General features: G+C 39.2%; 2 protein-coding genes across 2 annotated transcripts; both read right to left on the bottom strand.

Annotated features, from left to right (window-relative positions):
• Nucleotides 1-94: 94 nt before the first annotated feature.
• LOC117815513 lies at nt 95-13570 on the bottom strand. Its single transcript, XM_034687272.1, has 19 exons — nt 13489-13570; nt 13371-13397; nt 9762-10043; nt 9355-9651; nt 8077-8349; nt 7651-7986; nt 6637-6880; nt 6540-6568; nt 5869-5895; nt 5623-5749; nt 4810-4985; nt 4061-4247; nt 2713-2819; nt 2361-2630; nt 1867-2274; nt 1767-1794; nt 755-803; nt 551-616; nt 95-236 (listed from the first exon to the last, which is right to left on the bottom strand). Exons 1-19 carry the CDS (start codon nt 13538-13540, stop codon nt 153-155), a joined length of 3069 nt encoding a protein of 1022 aa, XP_034543163.1. The 5' UTR covers nt 13541-13570; the 3' UTR covers nt 95-152.
• Nucleotides 13571-13720: 150 nt separating this feature from the next.
• On the bottom strand, nt 13721-21327 carry tmc8 (transmembrane channel-like 8). The gene is given in 21 exon segments (XM_034687271.1): nt 13721-14245; nt 14439-14517; nt 15747-15890; nt 16018-16175; nt 16320-16506; nt 16684-16793; nt 16958-17030; nt 17111-17262; nt 17347-17384; nt 17387-17510; nt 19649-19681; nt 19684-19778; nt 19781-19820; nt 19894-20022; nt 20099-20106; nt 20109-20150; nt 20244-20381; nt 20507-20614; nt 20617-20654; nt 21093-21219; nt 21222-21327. Coding segments are annotated over 21 exon segments (2052 nt in total). The 3' UTR covers nt 13721-14122.
• Between the last annotated feature and the right edge of the window lie 1243 nt (nt 21328-22570).

The raw sequence follows: 22570 nt of genomic DNA, 5'->3' as shown, positions 1-22570 counted from the left end.
TGATCATGTGTGACTGCTATCGTTGATTTCAATACCTCCCATATGAGAGATAAGTAAATGACTATTCACGGTGGAAAAAAAACGTGACAACATGGGGGTTTCTGGAGATGTTTATTGAACCAAAATAGTCTGTAAACACAAAGTCTGAACCCTCAGGACTCCTCCAATGCTTCATCCTCTAATGTCCTCCTCCTCTTCACAATGTGGGGCCATTCATCTCCAGAATCTTCAGATGTCTAATGAACAAAGCAGTAATGGGGAAGTACAGTTGAAAGCATTGTTTTACAAACTAACAATTATGTATTACTTTGAACTTTAGCAGGAAAGTCTAGTTTGGTTGACTGAAGCTCTTGAGGGAAAGTATCTGACTGAAAAACAGAGCTGAACTGAATCTAATGCAAAGTTTTAAAGCACCTACATATTCAGCTCTTTCTGAAAACGGAGTCTATGTAGAGGTATTGTACTCCTCTCCTAAACTGGGTGAGCATGACATTTAACTGCCTGCTTGTTTAAACAGCCAACTGATCCGTTGATTGAGTCATTTTCTCACCTGATCAAACTCTCCTCCTCTGGCTGCCATCGCCAAATCAACATCCTCATCGTACTCTGACACATCCTGCAACAAGAGAAACTTGTAGAGCTCTAAATCACAGTTAAGATACCACAGCGTGCAATTATGAAAAGTGCTGAAAATGAAATGCATGGGTGAAATGAACAGCTTTTAAAAAATGGAGATACAGAGATATGGACTGACCAGGTCGCCCTCGTACACAGCCTTCATTCTGTGCATCTCCGAGCTCCACCTGAGAGCAGGGGAAGTCAGATGTCACATAAACAGCAGTCAGGCATAAACATGTGAAAACATGTCAGTGAGTCATGAGGTATTGAGTATTTTAAACTTGAAAAATGAGGGAAAAGGAGGTCATAACTCTTATTTCACTTACAATCAGAGGACAACATCAGGAGAGAGCAGCTGCTGCTCTCATTTTTCTATTCAAGCAGCAAATTAAAAGACGTTAGGCGTCCGTTGCTTTTTCTGTTAACCATCTTTAGTGCAAAACTGTGCCTTCGTGCTTTTTTAGAAACCACTCACACTTCCTTCATCATGTACGGTTAAAGATGCATGACTCCACCTAAAAATCAGTCATTGTCAGCTGTTCAAAAGCCGCTTTAAAAAAAAAGGATAACATTTCTGTTTTTGTGATTGGATCCACAACTTCCTCAAACCACACTTCATTTAGATCATTAAAAATACATGTATTTATCTGTTTTCAGTGTGCTCTGCAGCATTTTAACATGTTGTCAATTAGCTTTGCATCAAATCTGCGATGTATGGATACCATGATGGATTAGAGAACATGTCATTCTATCACAGAAAGAGAAAAGAAATGCTGACTCAGTATCAAGTAAAACCACTCTCTTTCCAAGAGGAGGTAACAGCCTCTTTGAAAATGAGTCATCATTTTTCAAAACATGAAGACAATGTCAAAGTTCAAAGACTGTCATCCTTAAAGTGTCCACCTGAGGCCGGCTCTAAAAGATGAAAACGCCATAAGAACGCATTTGGAATTTTGACAGTAGAATTAAACATGTTTGCAGCTTATAAAAAATGTCTCATTTGCTGGTTTCTTTATTAGTGACACATGATCAGGGGCATGGCTGATATGATGGACAAGTGTGTGTGTTGTAGCAGTTAGCCTTAGGTAGCAAGGCAATGGCCTCAGCTCCCTACGTCTATGTTTTAATGAAACAGAGAAAGGACTCACAAAGACTTCTCTCCATACGTCCTCCTCCCTAAAAGAAAAGTAAAAAACATTATTCACTCTGGCAATAAGGAGGGAAATTATGCAAACATTGTGGACTTACTGAACAGCACGCTCATCCAACAACAAACAGAGACCAGGAGAATCAGAAATGTGAACGATCCAAAGACAACAACCACCACCAGGAGAGGGAGACGATTCAGGACGTCTTTATCCAGATAGCGCCTCCTGCTGCTTATGGTGGTGGTGTTGTCAAAGCTGTCAGACACCTCGCAGTGGTATGTCCCAGCACTACTCCTCCCCACAGACAGCAATAGAATGGACTGCTCTGGAGGATTGTGCACCACATAGTAGAAGCTCCCTTGCTCAGACAGAAGAGTTTTGTTGAGGAACCATTGGTACCGTGGATGAGTTCCCTTTGCTGCTTTGCAGTAGAGCCTGAGGCCGACCACAGCATAGTTTTCTCCAACATCGGAGTCGTAGTGCATCGTCACAGGCCCTCCAATCGGCTCTGTTGGATTGGGGGGCATTAGGGACATTGGAAATGTCCTTTTTACCACAGATCTTTTGTCATCACTTTGAAAAAGATGCACATACCAACTTCTAGGGGGATCCATTCACTGTATTCGGTCCTCTTTCCAGTAGTTGCCTGGCACTGAAGCCACCCTAAATGCTGGCCAAAGACCAAAGGCACCTTAAATGTTGCCTTTGCTTCCTCAGCGAGCATATCATCAACCAGCTCTGTGCGGTTGAGTAATGCAAAGTGGACAGGCGGGGTGCCCTTTGTTGACTGGCAGGTGACCACAGCGAAGTACCGGGACTCCTCCTTTAACACGCTGTAGGAGATATTGGGCTTCGACGCAAAGTCTGAGGGAACAGGTTGCAGAGAGTCATTTAGCTCAGAGTGGTTATATCTCTGAACGTTTATTTACGACAGATGATTACAAACCTTTGACTGTGATCATGACTTTAGAGCTGTTGGAGGTAAAGATCTCTGAGCTGTTGAAGGTGTTGGTGGCAACACATATGTAGGAGCCGCTGTCTTTAGAAGAAGTGCTGAGGATGACACAGATTACCATTCCAGTCACATTTTTATCTTCTTCTACCGGGCAGAGAGAAACAAAGACATTTATTGAACAGTGTAAATAAAGCTACTTCACCAGCACTTATCATCTATCAGCCTGTGTCAGATTTGCAAAGTCGTAGGACAATTCAAAATGGATTCTTCAAGCAAACTTTCAAATGATTTCTTTTTCTCGCTTAAAGCTGGGGTTGGTAGTCTCGGAAAACTAGCATGAATTTGAATGTAGCATTTCCTTATGACTCCGTCTAACCCCTCCCCCCTCCCGTGGTGAGAGCTTTTTAGACTCTGATCCGGACTACAGTCCTGAGCAAAGCACGTCATCGGGTCAGAGGGGTCAGGCCCGAGGTCGAGCAAGAGGGGCAGTCAGTAGAGTCAGGGGAAGCAGAGGCAGGGGACGGGGAATCGGAGTGCAGGCTGGGGAAATGTACGCGCAGGAGGCGGGCAGAACGGCAGGACGGGATTTGAATGGTTTAAAATTTTGGGACCCAAAAACGGTGATTGGTTGGTGTTTTCCCAGGTTTACTCCGGCTGTAGATAGCAGCTTTTTTTCACTCTTTTTTTGAGAACACATTATGTATTGATGCCATCGGGACATAAAGATCATTTTAACCAGTATAACAAAAAATTGATCTAAATCTGATTACCAACCCCAGCTTTAACTCTGAGTAAAACAACATTTATTCATGTTTTTAAATATCTTTAATGTGATCAAACAAACAGAACACTAATGTTAATAAGTTACCTTTAAATGCTAATTGTTATACATATATATCTTTGCTTTGGAGAGAGCTAGGACAGCAGTTTCCTGCGGTGGCCAGTGTTTCTTCTAAGCTAAGCTAAGCACCTCTTGTGCAGCATTCACATCTCATAGTTCCCTCCATTACTAAGGGAAGCTAGCTTTTTAAAACCACTCAAACAAGCCTGATACTCATTGCTCAGAGCTGCATTTTCCACACACCATCAACGCCTCCCGTTCTGTCAAAAAACTGTGACTAACTGCAAAACGGCTGCAGGTTCACCACTGCTGAAAGATTTAAGACCAAAAGTTCAACTGGTATTAAACAAAAGTAATAATGATTAAACACTTCAGTAAAACTTAAGTGGACTTTTTGTATATGCTGTTTGTTATTGTGTAGGTCCACTTGGTAAAGAACAGCAACAAACTCTCTTTCAGAAAGCAGATAACTTAGCCGGTCTGAGCTGTCCGTCTCACCTGGAGATGAAGAGCTTCTCATCTGCAGCTCTGCGTTGAGGAGACATGGAGACAGGCCAATCATTCAGGTACCAGGTGTAAGAGACGTAATTTCCAGAAGTCAGATTGCAGCGTAGATCCAGTGTCCCCCCCTCAAAGAACTCCTGCAGGCCTGAAGTGACGACTATCTTTGCGCCTTTTACCGGTACTGCAGCACAGACAAAGAGACAGACTGAGACCCTGGTTTTATCTCCATCAAACATGCACTCAAAAAACAGTGTGTACTTGTGTCTCAAACACATTAAGAAGGCAAGTCATTCTACAAATGAACTCTTGACAAGGCTCATGTTCATTAGAAAACATTCCAGGAGACCACTTCATGAAGCAGACTGAGAGAATACCAAAAGCTGTCATGAAGGAAAAAGGGGGCTACTTTACAGAATCTAAAATATAAAACATATTCTGCTTTGTTTAACACTTTGTTGTTCATTCAATAATTCCATATATGTTCTTTCATAGTTTTGATGCCTAAAGTATTAGTCTACAGTGTTAACAATAATCAATATAAATACAAACCCTTGAATGAGAAGGTGTTTCCAAACTTTTGACTGGTAGTGTATGTCTCTACGTTTATTGATAGTCAATACAGATGTCATTTTAAAACAACCTCAGCGGTGAGACAACTTTGATGCTTTCTGAAAATAGATATTTTTAAGAGTCAGATAAAATCTGTGTCTTTATTATGTACCAAAACATAACTGGAGACTCACCGACAACCTTCAGATAGTGAGTGTGGCTGACCGTGGGCTCTATTCTGGAGTTGTTCTGGGCTTTAGCCACACACTCCAGGTTACCCTCATGACGGCTTTTGATCATTAAGGGGAAGTTTGCCTCCTCCCCATCCAGGGAGGTGTGCACAGCCAAGACCCTTTGACGGTTACCCTCCCTTAATTGGAAATCAGAGATATGTTCAATCAATCAATCAATCAATCAATCAATCAATCAATCAATCAATCAATCAATCAATCAATCAATCAATCAATCAATCAATCAATCAATCAATCAATCAATCAATTAATCAATCTTTATTTGTATAGCGCAAAATCACAACAAACGTTATCTCAAGACACTTTTACAAGCACAGGAAGTCTCGGCAACTATATCTCAAATTATGAACAGAGACCCAACACCAAGACAGGGTAAGACTCAGTCTGACCCCATCTTAATCCACCATGAGCATTGCACCTTGCAGTGTTTAGCTAGTTACAGTGGTGAGGAAAACTTCCTTTTAACAGGCAGAAACCTCGAGCAGAACTGGACTCATGTTAGACAGCCATCTACCTAAGATAAGATAAGATAAGGTAAGGTATTACTTTATTGATCACTGGGGGGAAATTTGGTACAATCAAGAATAAGTTTCAATAAGTGATAAGATAGATAAATAAAGATAGAAAACAAATTTACAAATTTCCGATATTTAAAATATATACCTCGACCGAGTTGGGTCTGGAAAGAGGTTTAGAGGAGAATCATTACTGCATTGTTTAAATGCAGGGTTTGTGTTAACATGCACAAATACTCACATGTATAATCGAAACAGGATGGATTCATTTTTGGGGTAGGTTGGAAGTTTGCAGTTCAATTCTAAAAATCTTCCCAGCAGAGCCTCCGAAGGACCATACAGGTGTGGACGGCCCAGGACTGACTGACCTATCAGGCAACAACATTCATTAACATAAACAGCAGCAGAAGAGGAATAATGAGCTACAAAATCAATATCAAATAATTAAAATGATAGATAACACAATGAAACACGTCAACACACTTACTGCCCTCCTGACTCGAGTAGGACAACCCTGCAGAGGATAAAATAAATGAAATAAAAGGATACAGAAATATAAACTGGACCTCAGTGGAACTGTGTTCATAAACTTACCCAGCATGATCACAAAGACAGAAGCAAACATCCTCAGAGGAAAGTGTTAGTACCCTCCTTCGAGTATGGTCAGTGCTCGCTGTGAGTTGGAGTTTTGACGGTTATAACGGAGGGTTGAGGCACTGTGGCTGAAAAAAAACCTGCACATGCTCACATTAACATATGCAACACGCTGATAGTGATAGAGTCAACCCCCCCGCGACACACACCCCTTCTCTGTGATGTATTTGTACACTCAACAGTGTCATAATACGGACAGAAGAGGAAAACTATAACCACAAATCATTTATTGATTGATTTAAACAAAAAAAACACTCACAAACATTCACAGTTTGAATTATTTATTTGCACAAAAACATCATGACAGTATATTCTGCTTAAAATGTATGTGGTCTCACCCTTTTTTATTGATACTCAGCTTCACAGCTCAGAAAAAGTCACAATTTGAAAACACACAGGACAACTTAAAGACACGTGGATTAGATTTGAAATAGAGAGCATGAAGAGGGGGTGGTTGGAGGTTCCTCTTGGGTCACACTGTTATCTCTGTAACAGCCTGTGAGCCTCCTGACTGGGACATGGGTGAAGACAGACTGAGCACATCAGAACCAGCACTGGAAGGTAAACACACTGTTGAGCAGGCTGACCTGAGTCACAGGACTATACACTTCCTAGTTGTAACTTACTTTGTTGAAGACCTGCGGGCATGAGCTGTGGAAGAAATAGGTAAACAGTCAGAGTGCATAAAGTTTCACTTGATTTTTTTTTTTCCTCACACATACATGGGCACAAACCTTGATCCTGGTCTAAGACCTTGTAAATCAAGACTAAACCCACAACCAGAGTCAGAAGAACAAAGCAGCAGAACCCAAGAGTAATGAAGTCCATGGTGGTCAGGAGAACCTCTGTGGAGGACAAGAGACAATGATGTGTAACAAAGCCACCATGAAGACATTTAGATACAACACATTTAGTTTTTCTGTGTGCTGTGTGCTGAAGTTAGCATCTGATTCTGAAGCTTTTGATTTGCTATAAAAGGGAAACAGGTCCTGATCCAAAACCACTCAGACTTGTCAGATCTGGACTGGATTATCCCAGAGAGGCTTCGGGCTCTTTAATACACAGTTTCATTTTAGTGAAACTTTTGTTCTATTTGATAAAAGGCAAAACATGAGAGAGAGATTTCACTTCTTTTCTTCTGTCTAGAGCACATTGGACTGGGTCCCAATCCAGAATCTTTATACTTACACTTGTGTCATTGCATTAACATCTCCCCTTTTCACAAAATGCATTTTCACTGATAGAATAAAGGTTACAAAAATCGAAACTGTGTCTTAAAAATGTGGTTTAAAAGCAGTGAAATCTTCTTATTTAGCATTTTCACAACTAGAATAAAGCTTTTTTAAATTTGAAACTGTGTTTAATCATTTAGTAGCCTCTTTGGGGTAACCTGGACCAGATCTGATGCGTCTAAGTATAGAGGTCCTGGATTAGAATCTGTATTCCATAACCTTCTTGAACAGCCAAACTGGCCTGGCTAGATGTTACTCCATTTTCAGGGCCTGGTGCTGACCTCAGCTTTCAATTTATCTCTCTGAACAACTCAGTATATCCCATATAGTCAAACTGTCTCGTTCAGGATATTTTACTCTACATGTAGTCTTGAACTTTTCACCTGTAACTTGGACCAGTACAGCCTTACTCTCCATCCAGGGCCCAGAGTCATCGTAGCTGTCCTTGGCCCTGCAGCGGTAATACCCAGACTCCTCCGGGCCTATCCTGGTCAGCACCAGGGTTCGACCATTGCTCTCTAAAGCATAGTGAGACATCTTGGGTTTATTGTGGGAGCCTTCAGAGACCGTCTCAGAGAGAAGGACAGAGTCGTTGAAGATCCAGGACATTTGGGGGAAAGTTCCTCGGCTGACTTCACAGCTCAGTGTTGCAGCAGTCAGCTGAAAATCCCCTCTGTAGAGATATTCAACATCCACCCTCACGTCACCTCCGACTGGAACTAAACAGGAAGAGAGAGTATGATAAAAAGCAGCCCTGAAAGTATGCATAACAAAAAGTCATATCTTAGGAGTATCTGTGTGTCTCATACCCACTTCCAGAGACACAGGCTCACTCATCAACTCCTGCACGTCAGTTTTCACCCGACATCGAGCGACCCCCGTGTCCAGGCCGGGTACGATTTCAAAATCAAACCAAGCAGTGAGGGATTCTGTGGCTGTGATAGATCCTTCCTCCCTGTCATCCAGTAAAAGAGAAATGTTGACAGGTGGAGTGCCTCTTGTTGACGAGCAGGTCACATTGCCTTGGTATCCGTTTCCGGTTTTAGAGATGGAAAAAGAGATGCTTGGTTTTGAGATGTGGGCTGGTGGAGGAATGGAGAGGTAAATGAATTATACTGTTAATTTAATCCAACAATAATTTGACCTATATTTTGACTTAAAGCTGGGGTTGGTAGTCAGATTAGGATACACTTTTTGTTATAGTGGTTAAAATGATCTTTATGTCCCGATGGTAATCAATACATAATGTGTTCTTAAAAAAGAGGTAAAAAAAAAGCTGCTATCTACAGCCGGAGTAAACCTGGGAAAACACCAACCAATCCCTGCCATCAGGAGCCAAATGATGAAACCAATCAAATCCCGTCCTGCCGTTCTGCCCGCCTCCTGCAAAGCTTACATTTCATGTTTGTTTGTGTTTTTTACTTTCACTATGATAATGTTTTGGTGTTTTCTCACCGCTGAGTGAGACATGAGTTGATGTTGTGCAAAACACAAACGATGTGCTGAGGACCGGTTTTAAATCAGTCACCATCATATGGTCGCGGTCAGCGGCTCTGGTGTATGTGAGCGGGGGCGTAGTTTTGGAGGAGCTCCGAGGGGGGTTAGATGGAGTTCTGAGGAAATGCTACATTCAAATTCATGCTAGTTTTCCATGGCTACCAACCCTAGCTTTAAGATTGCAAACCAGGAATGTGCTCAAAAGGATATTAGCAATGATTGATAAGGTTTGCTCCTCCAAACTACATTGATTTTTCAGGCTTTAGTGATCTCCCAACATTGATGCAAAAGTTTATTGAGGTCCATGTCGAGTGTCAACAGGACAATAAAGGCTCTAAATGATCATTTTGTTTAAAACTCAGTCAGCTTTTTGTTGATGTTGGAAATGCTCATCATGTTGTTGTCTGAGGGTCTTTTTTGGGCGCAGTGGGGCTGCCACATTACACTGGTCCCTAGTGTCGTACCACGAAAGCCACATGCCGTAGATCTACTGACATATAACAGCCTCGATGCCGTTGGACACTTTTCCAATTCGATGTCACTTGATAAATCACCCAACTATAGTTCAGTTGTTTTTTTAAGACACATACCTTTGACTGTCACCAGAACCTCTGAACTGCTGGAGAATCTACTGGTGTCATGCACCTGGGACCAAGCCATGCAAGAATAGTTCCCAGCATGCTCTGGAGTGACATTCTCCAACACTAGCTTGTTCTCAGTGAGGTGGAAGAAGGGAGAAGCTGAAGATGTTATCTTTTTCCTATTTAAAAACCAAGTGTAGGAGAGGTGGGAGCCCTTTGATACGTTGCAGCTCAGAGAGACGCTTGACCCCTCGTATGTGACAGGGGGGGAGGGGTCAGAGAAGAGTCTGGTGTTTGATGGTGGAGCTAAAAGTGAGAGAATGACAAATGTTTGAAAAGACAGAGATTAAGTCAGGGAATGAAAACCATACAGCTGTAAGAAGATGAAAGCGTCTGTATTTATAACTTTTACTCACTGACGACACTCAGCTTAATGCTGTTGCTGACTCCTGTGCTCCCTCCTGCTGTACCCCTGCAGTGATACGACCCCTCTGATGCTGCAGAGACCTTAAACAAAAAGTGTGCAGGTTGGTCCCCCTCATAATCAGTGCCTGTGGCGATCGGGACACCATTGTCCTTTAGCAGCTCATAGGTGACCGGAGGAGGAGAGTCCTGAGCAAAACAGTTGAAAGTCACCCTGGAGTTGAGGTACACTAAACCTGGACCAGTCAAAACTGGGCGAGGAGAGCTTGATCCACCTGAAGAAAGATATGAAACACTGGGAGTTTGGGCAGAGTCTCATAAAGAGCATGAACAAACACAAGCACTGAAAACTATTGCATTTCAGGACTTGAGATCAAATGAGAACAACTTCTCAAAGCTTTCTTTACTTCAGCAAATATCTGAACACTTCTGCAGCAGTGATGAAAACTGAAGACCTCTCAACAAACCACACAGCAAAAATCGGAGAGTTGAAATTTTAACTCCCAAATATGGGGCGCCGTTTGTAAAGTTGTGCACACTGAAAATAACAGAAACATTTCTCCACCTTTAGCTCCAAAACGTCATAAAAATGAATTTTTAAGATTCACTTTTTTATTTATCACATTTAGAGGAATATTTGTGATCTTCTTCACATTTAATTTTGTTGTGAAAAATGTATTATGTTAAAATAATTGTTAAATCCAAATGCTAAATATAAATCTAAATGTTAAATCTAAATGTAAATATTAAATATAAATATAAATGTTAAATATGGCAGTGTGAATCTGCATTCCAGCTAAATATTTAGGATCAAAGAGCAACATTTAACATTTAGATTTAACATTTAACATTTATATTTATATTTAGCATTTAGATTTATATTTAACATTTAGATTTATATTTAGCATTTAGATTTATATTTAAAATTTAGATTTATATTTAGCATTTGGATTTAACAATTATTTTAACTTAATATGTTTTTCACAACAAAATTAAATGTGAAGAAGATCAAAAAGTGACTTTTAAAAATTCACACTACATTTTTATGACCTTTTGGAGCTAAATGTGGAGAAATGTTGCTGTTATTTTTGGTGTGCACAACTTTACAAATGGCGCCCCATACCCAAAGTGTATTTTTAACTATTTCTGATTTAAATGCTGGCTGATTTTTCTCCATTCATGCAATTTTAGACGGTAAGTGGAATTAAATCTAACTTCCTGAAATAAATATAAATTGATCTGCTGTGTGTACAAAAATACACGTGTGGAGAATATATGCTTTACAAAGCACATGTTTGCAAGGACTTAGCAGCAACTGTGTCATGGTTAACTAATGTTTGCTAGCTGTCAATGACAGCTACGTTTATCTCTGAAAGCAAGTCTTCATTTGGGATAGATATAAACAATAGATGGAGGACTGCAGTAATCTCATAATGCCCCCCCAGTTTTATCCAGACTCAAAGTTTCAAATGTGAAGAGTTGTAAGTTAATTCTTGTGGCTTTTTGTCCTCAGCTTTACTTTGGATCATTATCTTGCATGGTCTAAACTAATGAATCATGTTGTGAGCATAATGGGAAGGGGTGTGTCAGCTGTGAGAAGGGCGTGTAAATCTTTGCCTCCAGATGTCATCAGACAAGTTCTGAATGCTCTAGTTCTGAATGCTCTAGTTCTGTCGCAGCTTGATTACTGTTTTATAATTTGGTCCAGTGTCTCAATTAAGGATTTTAAAAAATTACAAATAGCGCAAAATAAAGCAGCCAGTTGTGCTCTGCAGGACTAATATTACTGACATTCATAACAGTCTTGGGTGGCTAACAGTGAGTCAGAGATCTACATATGCTTTGTTAAATTTTCTCAGAAGTATACTTGTGACAGAGACACCAAAGTTATTGTATTAAACATTATGCTCTCAGTTTGCTCAACTTAAGTGTCAAACCAGATGTGCAACAGAAAAAAGGTTCATTCTACCAAAGGTGAGAACAGGTAGAATACAGAGAGCAGTCCTGTAAAGAGCCATGCTTAGATGGAACTCTTTGCTGGTGCGTATAACTCAAGAAGTTAATAAAGATCGCTTCAAATTATTGTTAAAAAATTATCTTCATGTCTCTAATCAAACAGAATGAAATAAACACACCTGAGGTATTCAACAAGAAAACAGATATTGATAAAATGGGTTAACTTGGATGAAGGTAGAACTGCTTCTTTGATAAGAGTGAAATAATTAGAATTGTCTTCTTTACCTTTTTCTTGTATTTGATGTGTCAAAACACATGATCCTAGTAACATAAGTGATCATTCAGATGATGTTTAGTGTTTATTAAACGTGAATATGTACATTCATATATGTGTGGATGTACATCACATTATCTTAAGTACAGTGAAAGTTAAAACATGAATTTACTTGTTACTATGGTTTTGTGTTGACATTTGCCAAATGAATGACCAATTTGTTCCTCTTCTGTATGTTATTTTGTAATTCAATATAAGGAGCTGTTTTTGTTTTTGTTTTGTGGTTGTTTGTCTTGTTTTGCTGACTGTGTGTTAGTGTGCATCATTGTATATGTGTTGGACCCCAGGAAGAATAGCCGATGCTTATGCTTGTGCTAATGGGGATCCTCATAAAGAAAGAAAGCTTGCAACTGTGAAATGGCATGACTGCTGCTGACACATCACAAACTCCAGGTGGACTGAAGCCTCCAAAGATCAGTAAGTGAATGAAACAGAAACTAGGTCTCAATAGGTGTTCCCATCTTGCACTAGCAAGTGGGAACATTTTTGAACAAACACTTGTACAATATGGTTCTCCCTGGTTGCACATCATTCTTGTGAATAATTTTCAGTTATGTTTTCCCTCATCCCAGTCCTGCGACAGTCTGGAGAGAAGCATCTCTGCAACCAGCCAAGTTACCGCCCGTACCTCCTCACTACATCAGAAGAGAAAGACTGACAGCTTCCACATCGTCATGGATAAGCATCTCATCCCATACCAGGCAAACTGTTCTCTCATGGCATTTGATTAACTTTTGATAAGGAATGAATAATCCGAATTAGTGATGATGTAGTCTGTGAGATCAGGCCTTTGAATTGCATTGTTACATGAAAATTGCATGTCGATGTGGATGCTTTGTGGAGATCTTGTTTTCCTTAATAAACATATTGAAACACATTTGATTAACTTTTTAAAGCACATTTGTGTTGGATTTTCTTATGTTTGTATATGTTTTATTAAATGTCAGTGTTTTAAAAATTACTTTGTTTATTGAAATTCATTCTTTCAAATATTTGTAACACTTTTTAGTGTAGCTATTTAACATTTCAGGAAGTAAAACTAACACTAGCCAGTTTGTTAAAAAAAGTGTATCCTAGCAGAGATACAAGTCTAATCCTTCAGTGTTATTTTAACTCTGGTAGAGAGTTAAAAAGGGAACTCTCTCACAGTGTTAACATTTGAAACATTTCAAAAGTGTCAATTTAACTCCAGAAAGTGTGGAGCTATGCAAACTCTGAAAAAGTGTTGAAATCAACTCTGTGGTAGTTAAATCAACACTGGACTTTTTGCTGTGTAGGTATCATATCATAACTCACACTCTTAAAAACGTACTTATCTTGATGAACCAAGTTGCCAGAGCTGAGAAAAAACAAGAGATTTCAGTAATGATTTTAGTCCAACAAAATGATTCTTAAAAGTGTCCATTAAATAAAAAATAAAAAAAACTCACCCAAAATTGGCAACAAGTTAGAGCGTAGATTCTTCATAACAGTGCTGTGCATTTAGCTCTGACATGGCTCCTCTGTTTGGTACATCATGTGTGTGCATGCATTTGTGGATGACGTGCATACGTACAAGCTATGGGTGTCAACATGTGTTGCAAGTAGATAACACATTCAGCTGCATGTTTGGTTCAATTCTGACAACCTGTGTGATGCTGGACACATGAAAGCTTCAGAGTCTACATGAAACATGAAGGTTTAATGAGCACTTTAAAAACACAATCATCATTTATAAAGGAAATAATACATTACTGATCCCTGTAATACTGTACCATTCTGTTATTGAGATCAAATAAAAAGTTCAAACACTGATTATGAAGCTGCACAGACTCACAGGGACATAACAAATAGTTTATCAATAACTTAAAGTGAATAGAGAAGGGAAGCTAAAAGAACACACTTTATAAAGATATTTGAACACTGCATTCATTTTCTTCTATGTCCCGCAACTAGAAGGTAAGAATTCATCTTCCTTTGACATTCTTTATTCAGGCACACACAGGCTGTCACCCAGCAGCTGTATACCAAACAGCCTCAATACTTTAAAAGTAAAGTTGGTGGACGGACAGTTTGGGAACTTCATCATCTCGCAGGAGTTCTTGGTGGAGCATCTTGGACGGCAGCAGAGGGAACTCTGCGGTTGGGTCTCTTACCTCTGAGCATTGTGGTGTGTTCTTTCACCAGGAAACGTTTATCCGAGCTGCTCTGTTTGGGAAAACACACACACATTTACAGACACAATTTTTTATTCACAGATACACTCAAAGAGCAAAACACACTAATGCAATCCATTAATAATGATTCAGTGGAAATAATCAAATCAACTCTGTATATTTCCTTTTCTTCTATCTGTGACTGATTTGTGAATATGTAAGTTGTTTGATGACATGTGACTCACCATGACCAGCATATCTTTTAGCCTCTCAACAGCCTTCTTATTGGCTCGGCTGCGTGACACATATGAGGTTAAGATCATACTGAGGAAAGAAAAAAAGATTCATATAACATTAAAGAGACCAGCACATAAATGTACTTCCTGATGTTTTAAAACAACCTATACATTGCTGTTGAAGCCAAAATGTGTGTTATTTTATTTCATCCTTGTATCCTTGTTATGTGCAGGTGCATCTCAATAAATTAGAATATTGTGGAAAAGTTAATTTACTTCAGTAGTTCAAATCAAAAAGTGAAACTCATATATTATATACACTACCAGTCAAAAGTTTGGACACACTGTCTCATTCAATGGTTTTTATTTATTATAATTATTTTCAACATTGTAGATTAATACTGAAGACATCAAAACTATGAAATAATCTGGTTTTGCCATAATAGTAAGTAAGTAAGTAAGTAAGTAAGTAAGTAAGTAAGTAAGTCAGTAAGTCAGTAAGTTTATTTATAGAGCACCTCTCAAGAACAGAGGTTACAAGGTGCTTTACAACAACAACAACAACAATCTGGAATACAACAGTAGTCAAATAGGGCTATCCATTGTGTACTAACCCTACGTCTGAACAACACAACTGATGGTCTCAAACACATTAAGAAGGCAAGTCATTCTACAAATGAACTCTTGACAAGGCTCATGTTAATTAGAAACCATTCCAGGAGACCACTTCATGAAGCAGACTGAGAGAATACCAAGAGTGTGCAAAGCTGTCATGAAGGAGAAAGGGGACTACTTTACAGAATTTGTTCTTTTTTGTTCATCAAATAATTCCATATATGTTCTTTCATAGTTTTGATGTCTTCAGTATTAATCTACAGTGTTTCAAATAATTACAATAAATACAAACCCTTGAATGAGAAGGTGTTTCCAAACTTTTGGCTGGTAGATTCAAATACACACAGAGTGAAATATTTCTAGCATCTATTTCTTCTAAGTGTGATTATTAAGGCTTACAGTTAATGAAACCCCAAATTCAGTATCTCATAAAATTTGAATATTGGGAAAAATATTATGATCTAACTGTGTTACACTCTGATCAGCTAATTAATTTGAAACTCCTGTTGGACAAAGCTGGGTTAGTTTATAAGAGGTTTAGATTTCTAATATGTCTAATATATCGTCTTGTCTCTTAAATTGAGTCTGAAATAAAGTTTGAATTAAAAGAGGAATAAACCAATTATTGAAAATCCAGAACAAGTTATTCTAAATGTTGTATTATTTCCTTCAAATTTGAATATGTTCTTTCTCGATACTCACATCTCAACTAGTATGAGTGGCAGGGCAAAGGCCTCAGAGGCCAGGTAGCGCAGGGTGGTCTGTGCCAGTCCCGGGAGGCTGTCCACACACACTCCTGTCACATTCAACACAGTTTCTCCATTTCCAAACGGACCACAGGAGGACCTGACGGAGCAAACATCACAGAAAAATAAACAATAAATGTGAATTATAATATTTTCCATTCATTTTCATCAACAGGAAGATTCTACAAGTCCATAACAAAAGTAGAAAAACACAGTTTAAGAATTACATATTCGTGTTGGACGTAATTTCTTGAATGTGTAGGTTGAGGCCCAGTGTGATTGCAGCCATGAGGAGACTCAGCAGCAACATGAAGTGGAATAAAACAGAGGAGCTGGAGGCACAAAACATCCTCCTCTCTGGCACACAGCAGCGCAGGACTGCGAACTGTGGACAGTGAGAGACACAGGGAGAGAAAGGGAGAGGGAACATTGGTGGTCATTTGTACTTCTCAATAAGTCACAACAGACCCTTTGAGGAAAACTGATGGGAGACAAAAATATTTGATATAGTAGAACACTCATGTTCCACCTTTTTGATGAAGAAGGTGGCCGTCAGTGTGACAGTTCCTATCAGAGGCAGCAGAGGGCAGTAATACACTCCCACCCAGGACACCGTCTGACTGTACACCAGATCCAACACATTGAAGGGGATCAGGAAGTGCTGTTTCCCCAACAACTGGGCCACCGTGGATGAGGGGTAACACTCCTGCACCAGCCTGTTAGACAGAGGAAAGATAGTTTTCACATAAAGTTCATTCATCTTGGATACATGGACTTTGTGCCTTTTTCCAAGAACACTCAGAACTGCTGAAATTTAAGACATACATTCATTTCCATTAAAAAAAACTACACTATATACGAAGAAAGGCACAGTTGATTTCAAACAAACCCACTTCCTGGGGAAGTTTATTAGAAAGGCATTGCAGAAAATGGCGAGGAAGTTGAAGATACACAGCTTGTACATCTCTCTTCCAAACCTGTTGGGCCTGCACTGGGAAAGAGTCTGCAAAGAAACACAAAAATACAACCGAATGTTCATTCAATCCTTAAAAACATTACCTGAAACAATGCATCAGTCCTAAAAGTCTGAATCAAAGAGAGAATGCATGACTTGTCTCAGTGATGCTTGGTCCAGACCCAGAATCACACATCTCAATTTGGACTCACATTCTGAGGTTCTTTTGTGGTGAAAAGGAAGAACAAGAAGATCCCCAGGGAGGCCAACTTCAAGAAGATGCTCCTAAAGAGAAGGCAGATTGACTCAATGCCTTTATGTGCATTGACCAAAGTTTTTTGCTGTTTTTCTTCTTTGCATCTTACCTCAAAAGTGTGACATTGATCTGTGTGGTGAAGGAGTAGTCTTCATAAAATGAGATCTTGCGAAAGATGTTGGGGAAGACCAGATTGACAAAGGTGATGGTGATGGGAGGAAGGTACTTGAGGAGCAGGCTGACCAACCAGTAATACTCATTCTAAGAAACAGTGTGAGGTGTTAGCTTTGAAAATATAATAACTAAATCCATAAGCCTTTGCTAAAAACAGATGTATGGTTGTACCTCAGACTGTGATGTTATTGTTGCAAAATAAATGAGGCGAAGGATCCACTCAGAAGAGACACAACGAGCACGTTGAGGAAGAACCTGAGGAGGAAGAGACGTACTCTCTGTCCCAGAGTCCTCTGCTTCTCACGAAGGGAGAAACTCTGCTCATACAGGAACAACTGCGGAGGAAAAAGAAGAGGATCACAAACATGATGAAAACAGGTAACCCCCCCAATGTGATATACGATACGATACATTACAATACACTATGATACAATACCATACTATACAATACGATCTGATACAATAAATACTATACACTACAATATGATACAATACCATACTATACAATACAATATGATACAATAACATACTATACAATACCAATATGATACAATAACATACTATACAATACGATGTGATACAATAACATACTATCCAATACGATGTGATACAATACATACTATACAATACGATGTGATACAATAACATACTATCCAATACGCTATGATACAATAACATACTATACAATACGATGTGATACAATAACATACTATACACTACGATGGATACAATAACCATACTATACCATACGATATGATACAATAACATACTATACAATACGATTGTGATACCATAACATACTATTACAATACGATAGATACAATAACATACTATACATACGATATGATACAATAACCTAACTATACAATACGATGTGATACAATAACATACTCTACGATACGATGTGATACAACTAACCTACTATCTACAATACGATGTGATACATACCATACTATACAATACGATATGATACAATACGACACATTACGATTCAATATGATAACGATATGATACATTACGATACGATACAATATGATCCGATCTGAAACGATCCAATACATTACGAGTATTATGATAAGATACAAAACGATACATTATGAACAATATGATACGATACCATATGATACGATATTATCCTAACACCAGACACGAACGCACATTGGAAGGATTTCACCTGCTGTGGGCGGACAGGATACAGGAGAGCAAGACTGAACTAACTGGGGAAGAAGGCCAGCTCAGTCCTGGACCCTCTGGAGGTGGTGACTGACAGGAGAATTATGGCCAAGTTGTCGTCTCTGATGGACATTGTTTCTATATAACTCTTGTTGGAGTTCTTGTACTGTACGCCTTCTTGTTGCTGCTGTAACTCCGTGAATTTCCCCGTTGTGGGACGAATAAATGAGTATCTTATCTTATCTTATCGACATGATAACGATACATTGCGATACATTACCATAAGATGCAATATGATATATACGATATAATACATTAACAGTACATATGATACACTAGGATACGATCTGACACGACAAGATACATTATGATACGATACATTCCGATAAACATACAATACAATAGATTACAATACCATACGATACATTACGTTAACATACAATGCAATACGATACGATACGATGCGATACGATGCGATACGATACGATACGATACGGTATGTTACGATACCATACAATAACATTTGATACAATACGATAGGATACATAACAATATGATACCGTACGATACGATATGTTACGATATGATATGATATGCTACATGCCATGCCGTGCGTTTTTATACCATACCATACAATACATGACAAGGCAATACATTTCCCTCAATATTATATCATGGTAAGATATTTTATATATTACAATGTGTTTGATGCAAAATGATACATTACAATACAGTACGATACAATATGTTAGATGCTTTTTGCCAGGACTCCAAATAATTCTGTTTGTATCCTACGATACATCAGGATAACGATTACATCACAGGGTGGAAAAAGTACTACACGATACATTACCTGTGAAGATAGGATAAAATGCAATTCAATATGATATGATATATTGCTCACGACAGGGAGAGGATGTGGACAATTCATAAATCATAATGATTACATGTGCATACTTTTTTTTTACAGCAGGGAGATGAACCATTTGGTCCCTGTCTATATTGGCTGGGAGATGATACCTAGCAAAATCAACCACTGTAAGCAAACTGTAGAACAGCCAATGTGCACAATGCACCTTTAACACAAGAAGCAAAGAGAGAAAAAGTAGAACGTGTATGAAGATATATGATAAGATGGTACTTTATTGATCCCCAGGGGGAATTTGTTAGATGGAGATGGAAGTGATGCAAATGCTTTCCTACGCAGCATGAACAGAAATAGCTCAACTTATGAGTAAACTGGTAGTCTAAAAAAGAGAAGGTTTTCAAACATGCAGATTCATCGTGTGCTTCCATTCACCTTGAGATCATTTCTGATGAAGCCGCCTTTGACGAGTAGCTGAAAAAGGGTTCCTGGATGGTGAAGTCCCAACCACAAAAGATCTTGTAGCTCACATTGGTGCTGTAACGCTTCCCCAGCATCCAGGTTGTTTGTAGCCAACTATAGTTCTGTAAGTTACATATAAAAGGAGCTTAATACAGAGGCTCTGTTCGAGATGGGACTGATAATTAGTGTTTCGAAGTTTCGATGTTCTGACTGCGGACCACCATGATGAGACTGGGAGGAGGATGGGAGTATATCTGATAAGTACAGCAGAGGTGTTTCAGACATTTTTATCCAGAGAAACCCCGTGTGTATAAACTGGAGAAGACTGGACTGCGATCCAGGTAGCCCTGTAGAAAAATAGAGGAGAAAATCAATGACATGAAACACACATGGAAAACACAAAACAACTAAATGAAGCCTTACTGATCCTAGAAGAAATCCAGGATGGAGTCTTTGTTTCCAAACCTCAAAAGTTCTGTAAATCACAGAGCACAACACAACAGGGATTTTTGCAGGAGTCAGCACTGAATTTGGTTAAACTTCGTGCAAATCTGTAATTACAGCTGACTTACCAGTGATGTTGCTCCTGCCATAAATGCTGTAGGCCCCAGGATAAAGCCTGAGACAAGAGCGCAGTGAAGCAGGTTCAAGCAGATCAGATATCTGAGGAAGACAAAGTAAGACTTCACGCCGACTCCAAACCTGCCTGAAACACATCAGAGACAGAGACATATTAATGACGTGAAATCTTCTGTGCATGTTTTAACTCTATATTAGAAGTTTATACAAAACAAAAGGGCTTTATATGCAACAAGCTTATTTTTTCCTCACCTTCGATGGTGTGGAGTGTTTGCTGCCATGGTAACAAGGCTGATAGAGCTCCTCCTATGTGTCCAGAAAGTCTCATCCTGTTGATACTCTGACTCCGCCTCCACGACTCCAAAAACCAATACTACTTCTTTGCATTTTCCTCCTGTCCCTATGTAGAAGACATTATGAATGATGGTATTGGGGATGTCATCAGGAAATGTTTAGCTGCAGTGATTACAATGACAGCACAAATGTACTCCAGAAAACCAAACTGCAGCGGAAGATTCTCTGCTTTGTTTTTTTGTCTTATATCAAGCAGGGACCTCTTCCTGAAGTTTTTGCATGTTTATCTTTGCTAAAATGTTTAAATTAGCACACATGATTGGTGTTGCAAACAGAAAAGGTTTTATTTTATCTTTAAATACAAAGGGACAACTGGGATGCAGGAAGAAATAATAAAATGTTGATTCAAAGAGTTGAAAATGTATGCTCCACTTCCTGCACATTGTTCCTCAGCTGGTGATAGCATGGAACCTTTTTCACTGGAATGTGAACAACAGATGTAGAAGCAGGTTTGAGAAGTGTGTGTAATGTGACTGTGTCCAACCTGACGTCTCTTTTCCCCTGAATACACATGACCAGGTTTCTGAGCGGCTGTGTAGACGTCTTGTCTCTGTGTCCTCTGGACACTGACTCCGAACCATCCTGGTGGGCCTGAATGGGCCTGATGGCCTGGATGCTGGCAGCTGGTCAAATATCTCAGTCTGATAGTACTCACAGGAGTCAGACGACAGGCTGGACTGAGTGCTCTCCCTGAGGTGAGAAGGACAGATCTTTGACATCATACTCATATTACAGTGCATGCTTTCAAACAATGTTTATAGTCCGTGAAATAGCAGCATGAGTTAATTATTGATTAATGTGATGATAACTGTAGCTTCTTAATGGGTAGTTCGATTAGTTTGTATCTAATAGACTATGTTTGTAGACATCTAAAGAGAGAACCACTGTTTGCCTGCTTTCCTTTTTGTTTTTCTCTCGCCTCTGTATGCAACGCTGGTCGGGTTCGCTAATGCTTTATTAATGAGCTATTGTTAAAGCATTGGTATCATTAGATCATGCAAGTGTATATATTGAAATATCCTAGTAGCCAAAATAAAATACAAAGTTGTGAATCTTTGTTAAACATTTAATGAGTTGGAACTATGGTCTAATACTTACATGCTCAACAGTGTCACTGAACAGAAAGTTAATGCATTATTCACTGTTTATTATTTCATTGTAATCAAAAGTGCATTACCTGACAGGAGTCTCATGAGGCTGGTAGGATTTTGCTCCCCCATGTTGTCTCCTTGCACTTCCTCTTTAACACGAAATCTTTAAACGATAATCTTCTCCGCCTCAGGACTAACGGACATCTCCTCAACACAGCAACTTCAAGCTCTAAAGTACTGTTGCTTCTGACATTTCCATCTTAACAGGCTTCGTTCCCCCTTAAAGCAACACCACACTGAAGCCGAGACCCTGAGAGGCTGCTGAGTGAGTCAGTGTGGTTCCTCAAGTCCTGTTTTACAGCTCACTTTCTGACAGGTGGAACAGATGTAAATTCTGCCATCATATTGACCGACTGTGAGGGTAGCAGAACTTGACAGCTGTCAGGAAATCACATGACAGGATGTAGAAACAGGCGCAGCCTCAATGGCTGAAAAATATCACAAAAAAGTTCACAACATAACTAAAAATGCTCACACCTACAGTACACACTGTCCAAATACGAACTTCCTGTGAACATTACAATGCAGACTTGGTGTTACTTCATGTGTGCAGGATTAACTACAGAATTTTCACCTGTTATCACATTTTTGCCTCTAATAAAGCAATTAGAGTCACCAATTGATTACTTTTTAAATGGCATTTTCTAACCCTTTAGTAAAAAATAATCTAGAAATTTGAAGTTTGCCACCATTAAAGTGTAAGATGTGTGAAGCAGTGTGACGGCCAAAAGTCAATTTTCCTGTAAAATGAGTCACAAGTTATCACATTGGTAATCACTATCTGTCATTTACACGAATTCATGCTATTTTT

This window comes from Notolabrus celidotus, chromosome 7 (genome assembly GCF_009762535.1).
Source record: "Notolabrus celidotus isolate fNotCel1 chromosome 7, fNotCel1.pri, whole genome shotgun sequence".
NCBI lineage: Eukaryota > Metazoa > Chordata > Actinopteri > Labriformes > Labridae > Notolabrus > Notolabrus celidotus.
Note: the sequence above shows the minus strand (reverse complement) of the source record. Positions and strands in the feature narration are given on the sequence as shown.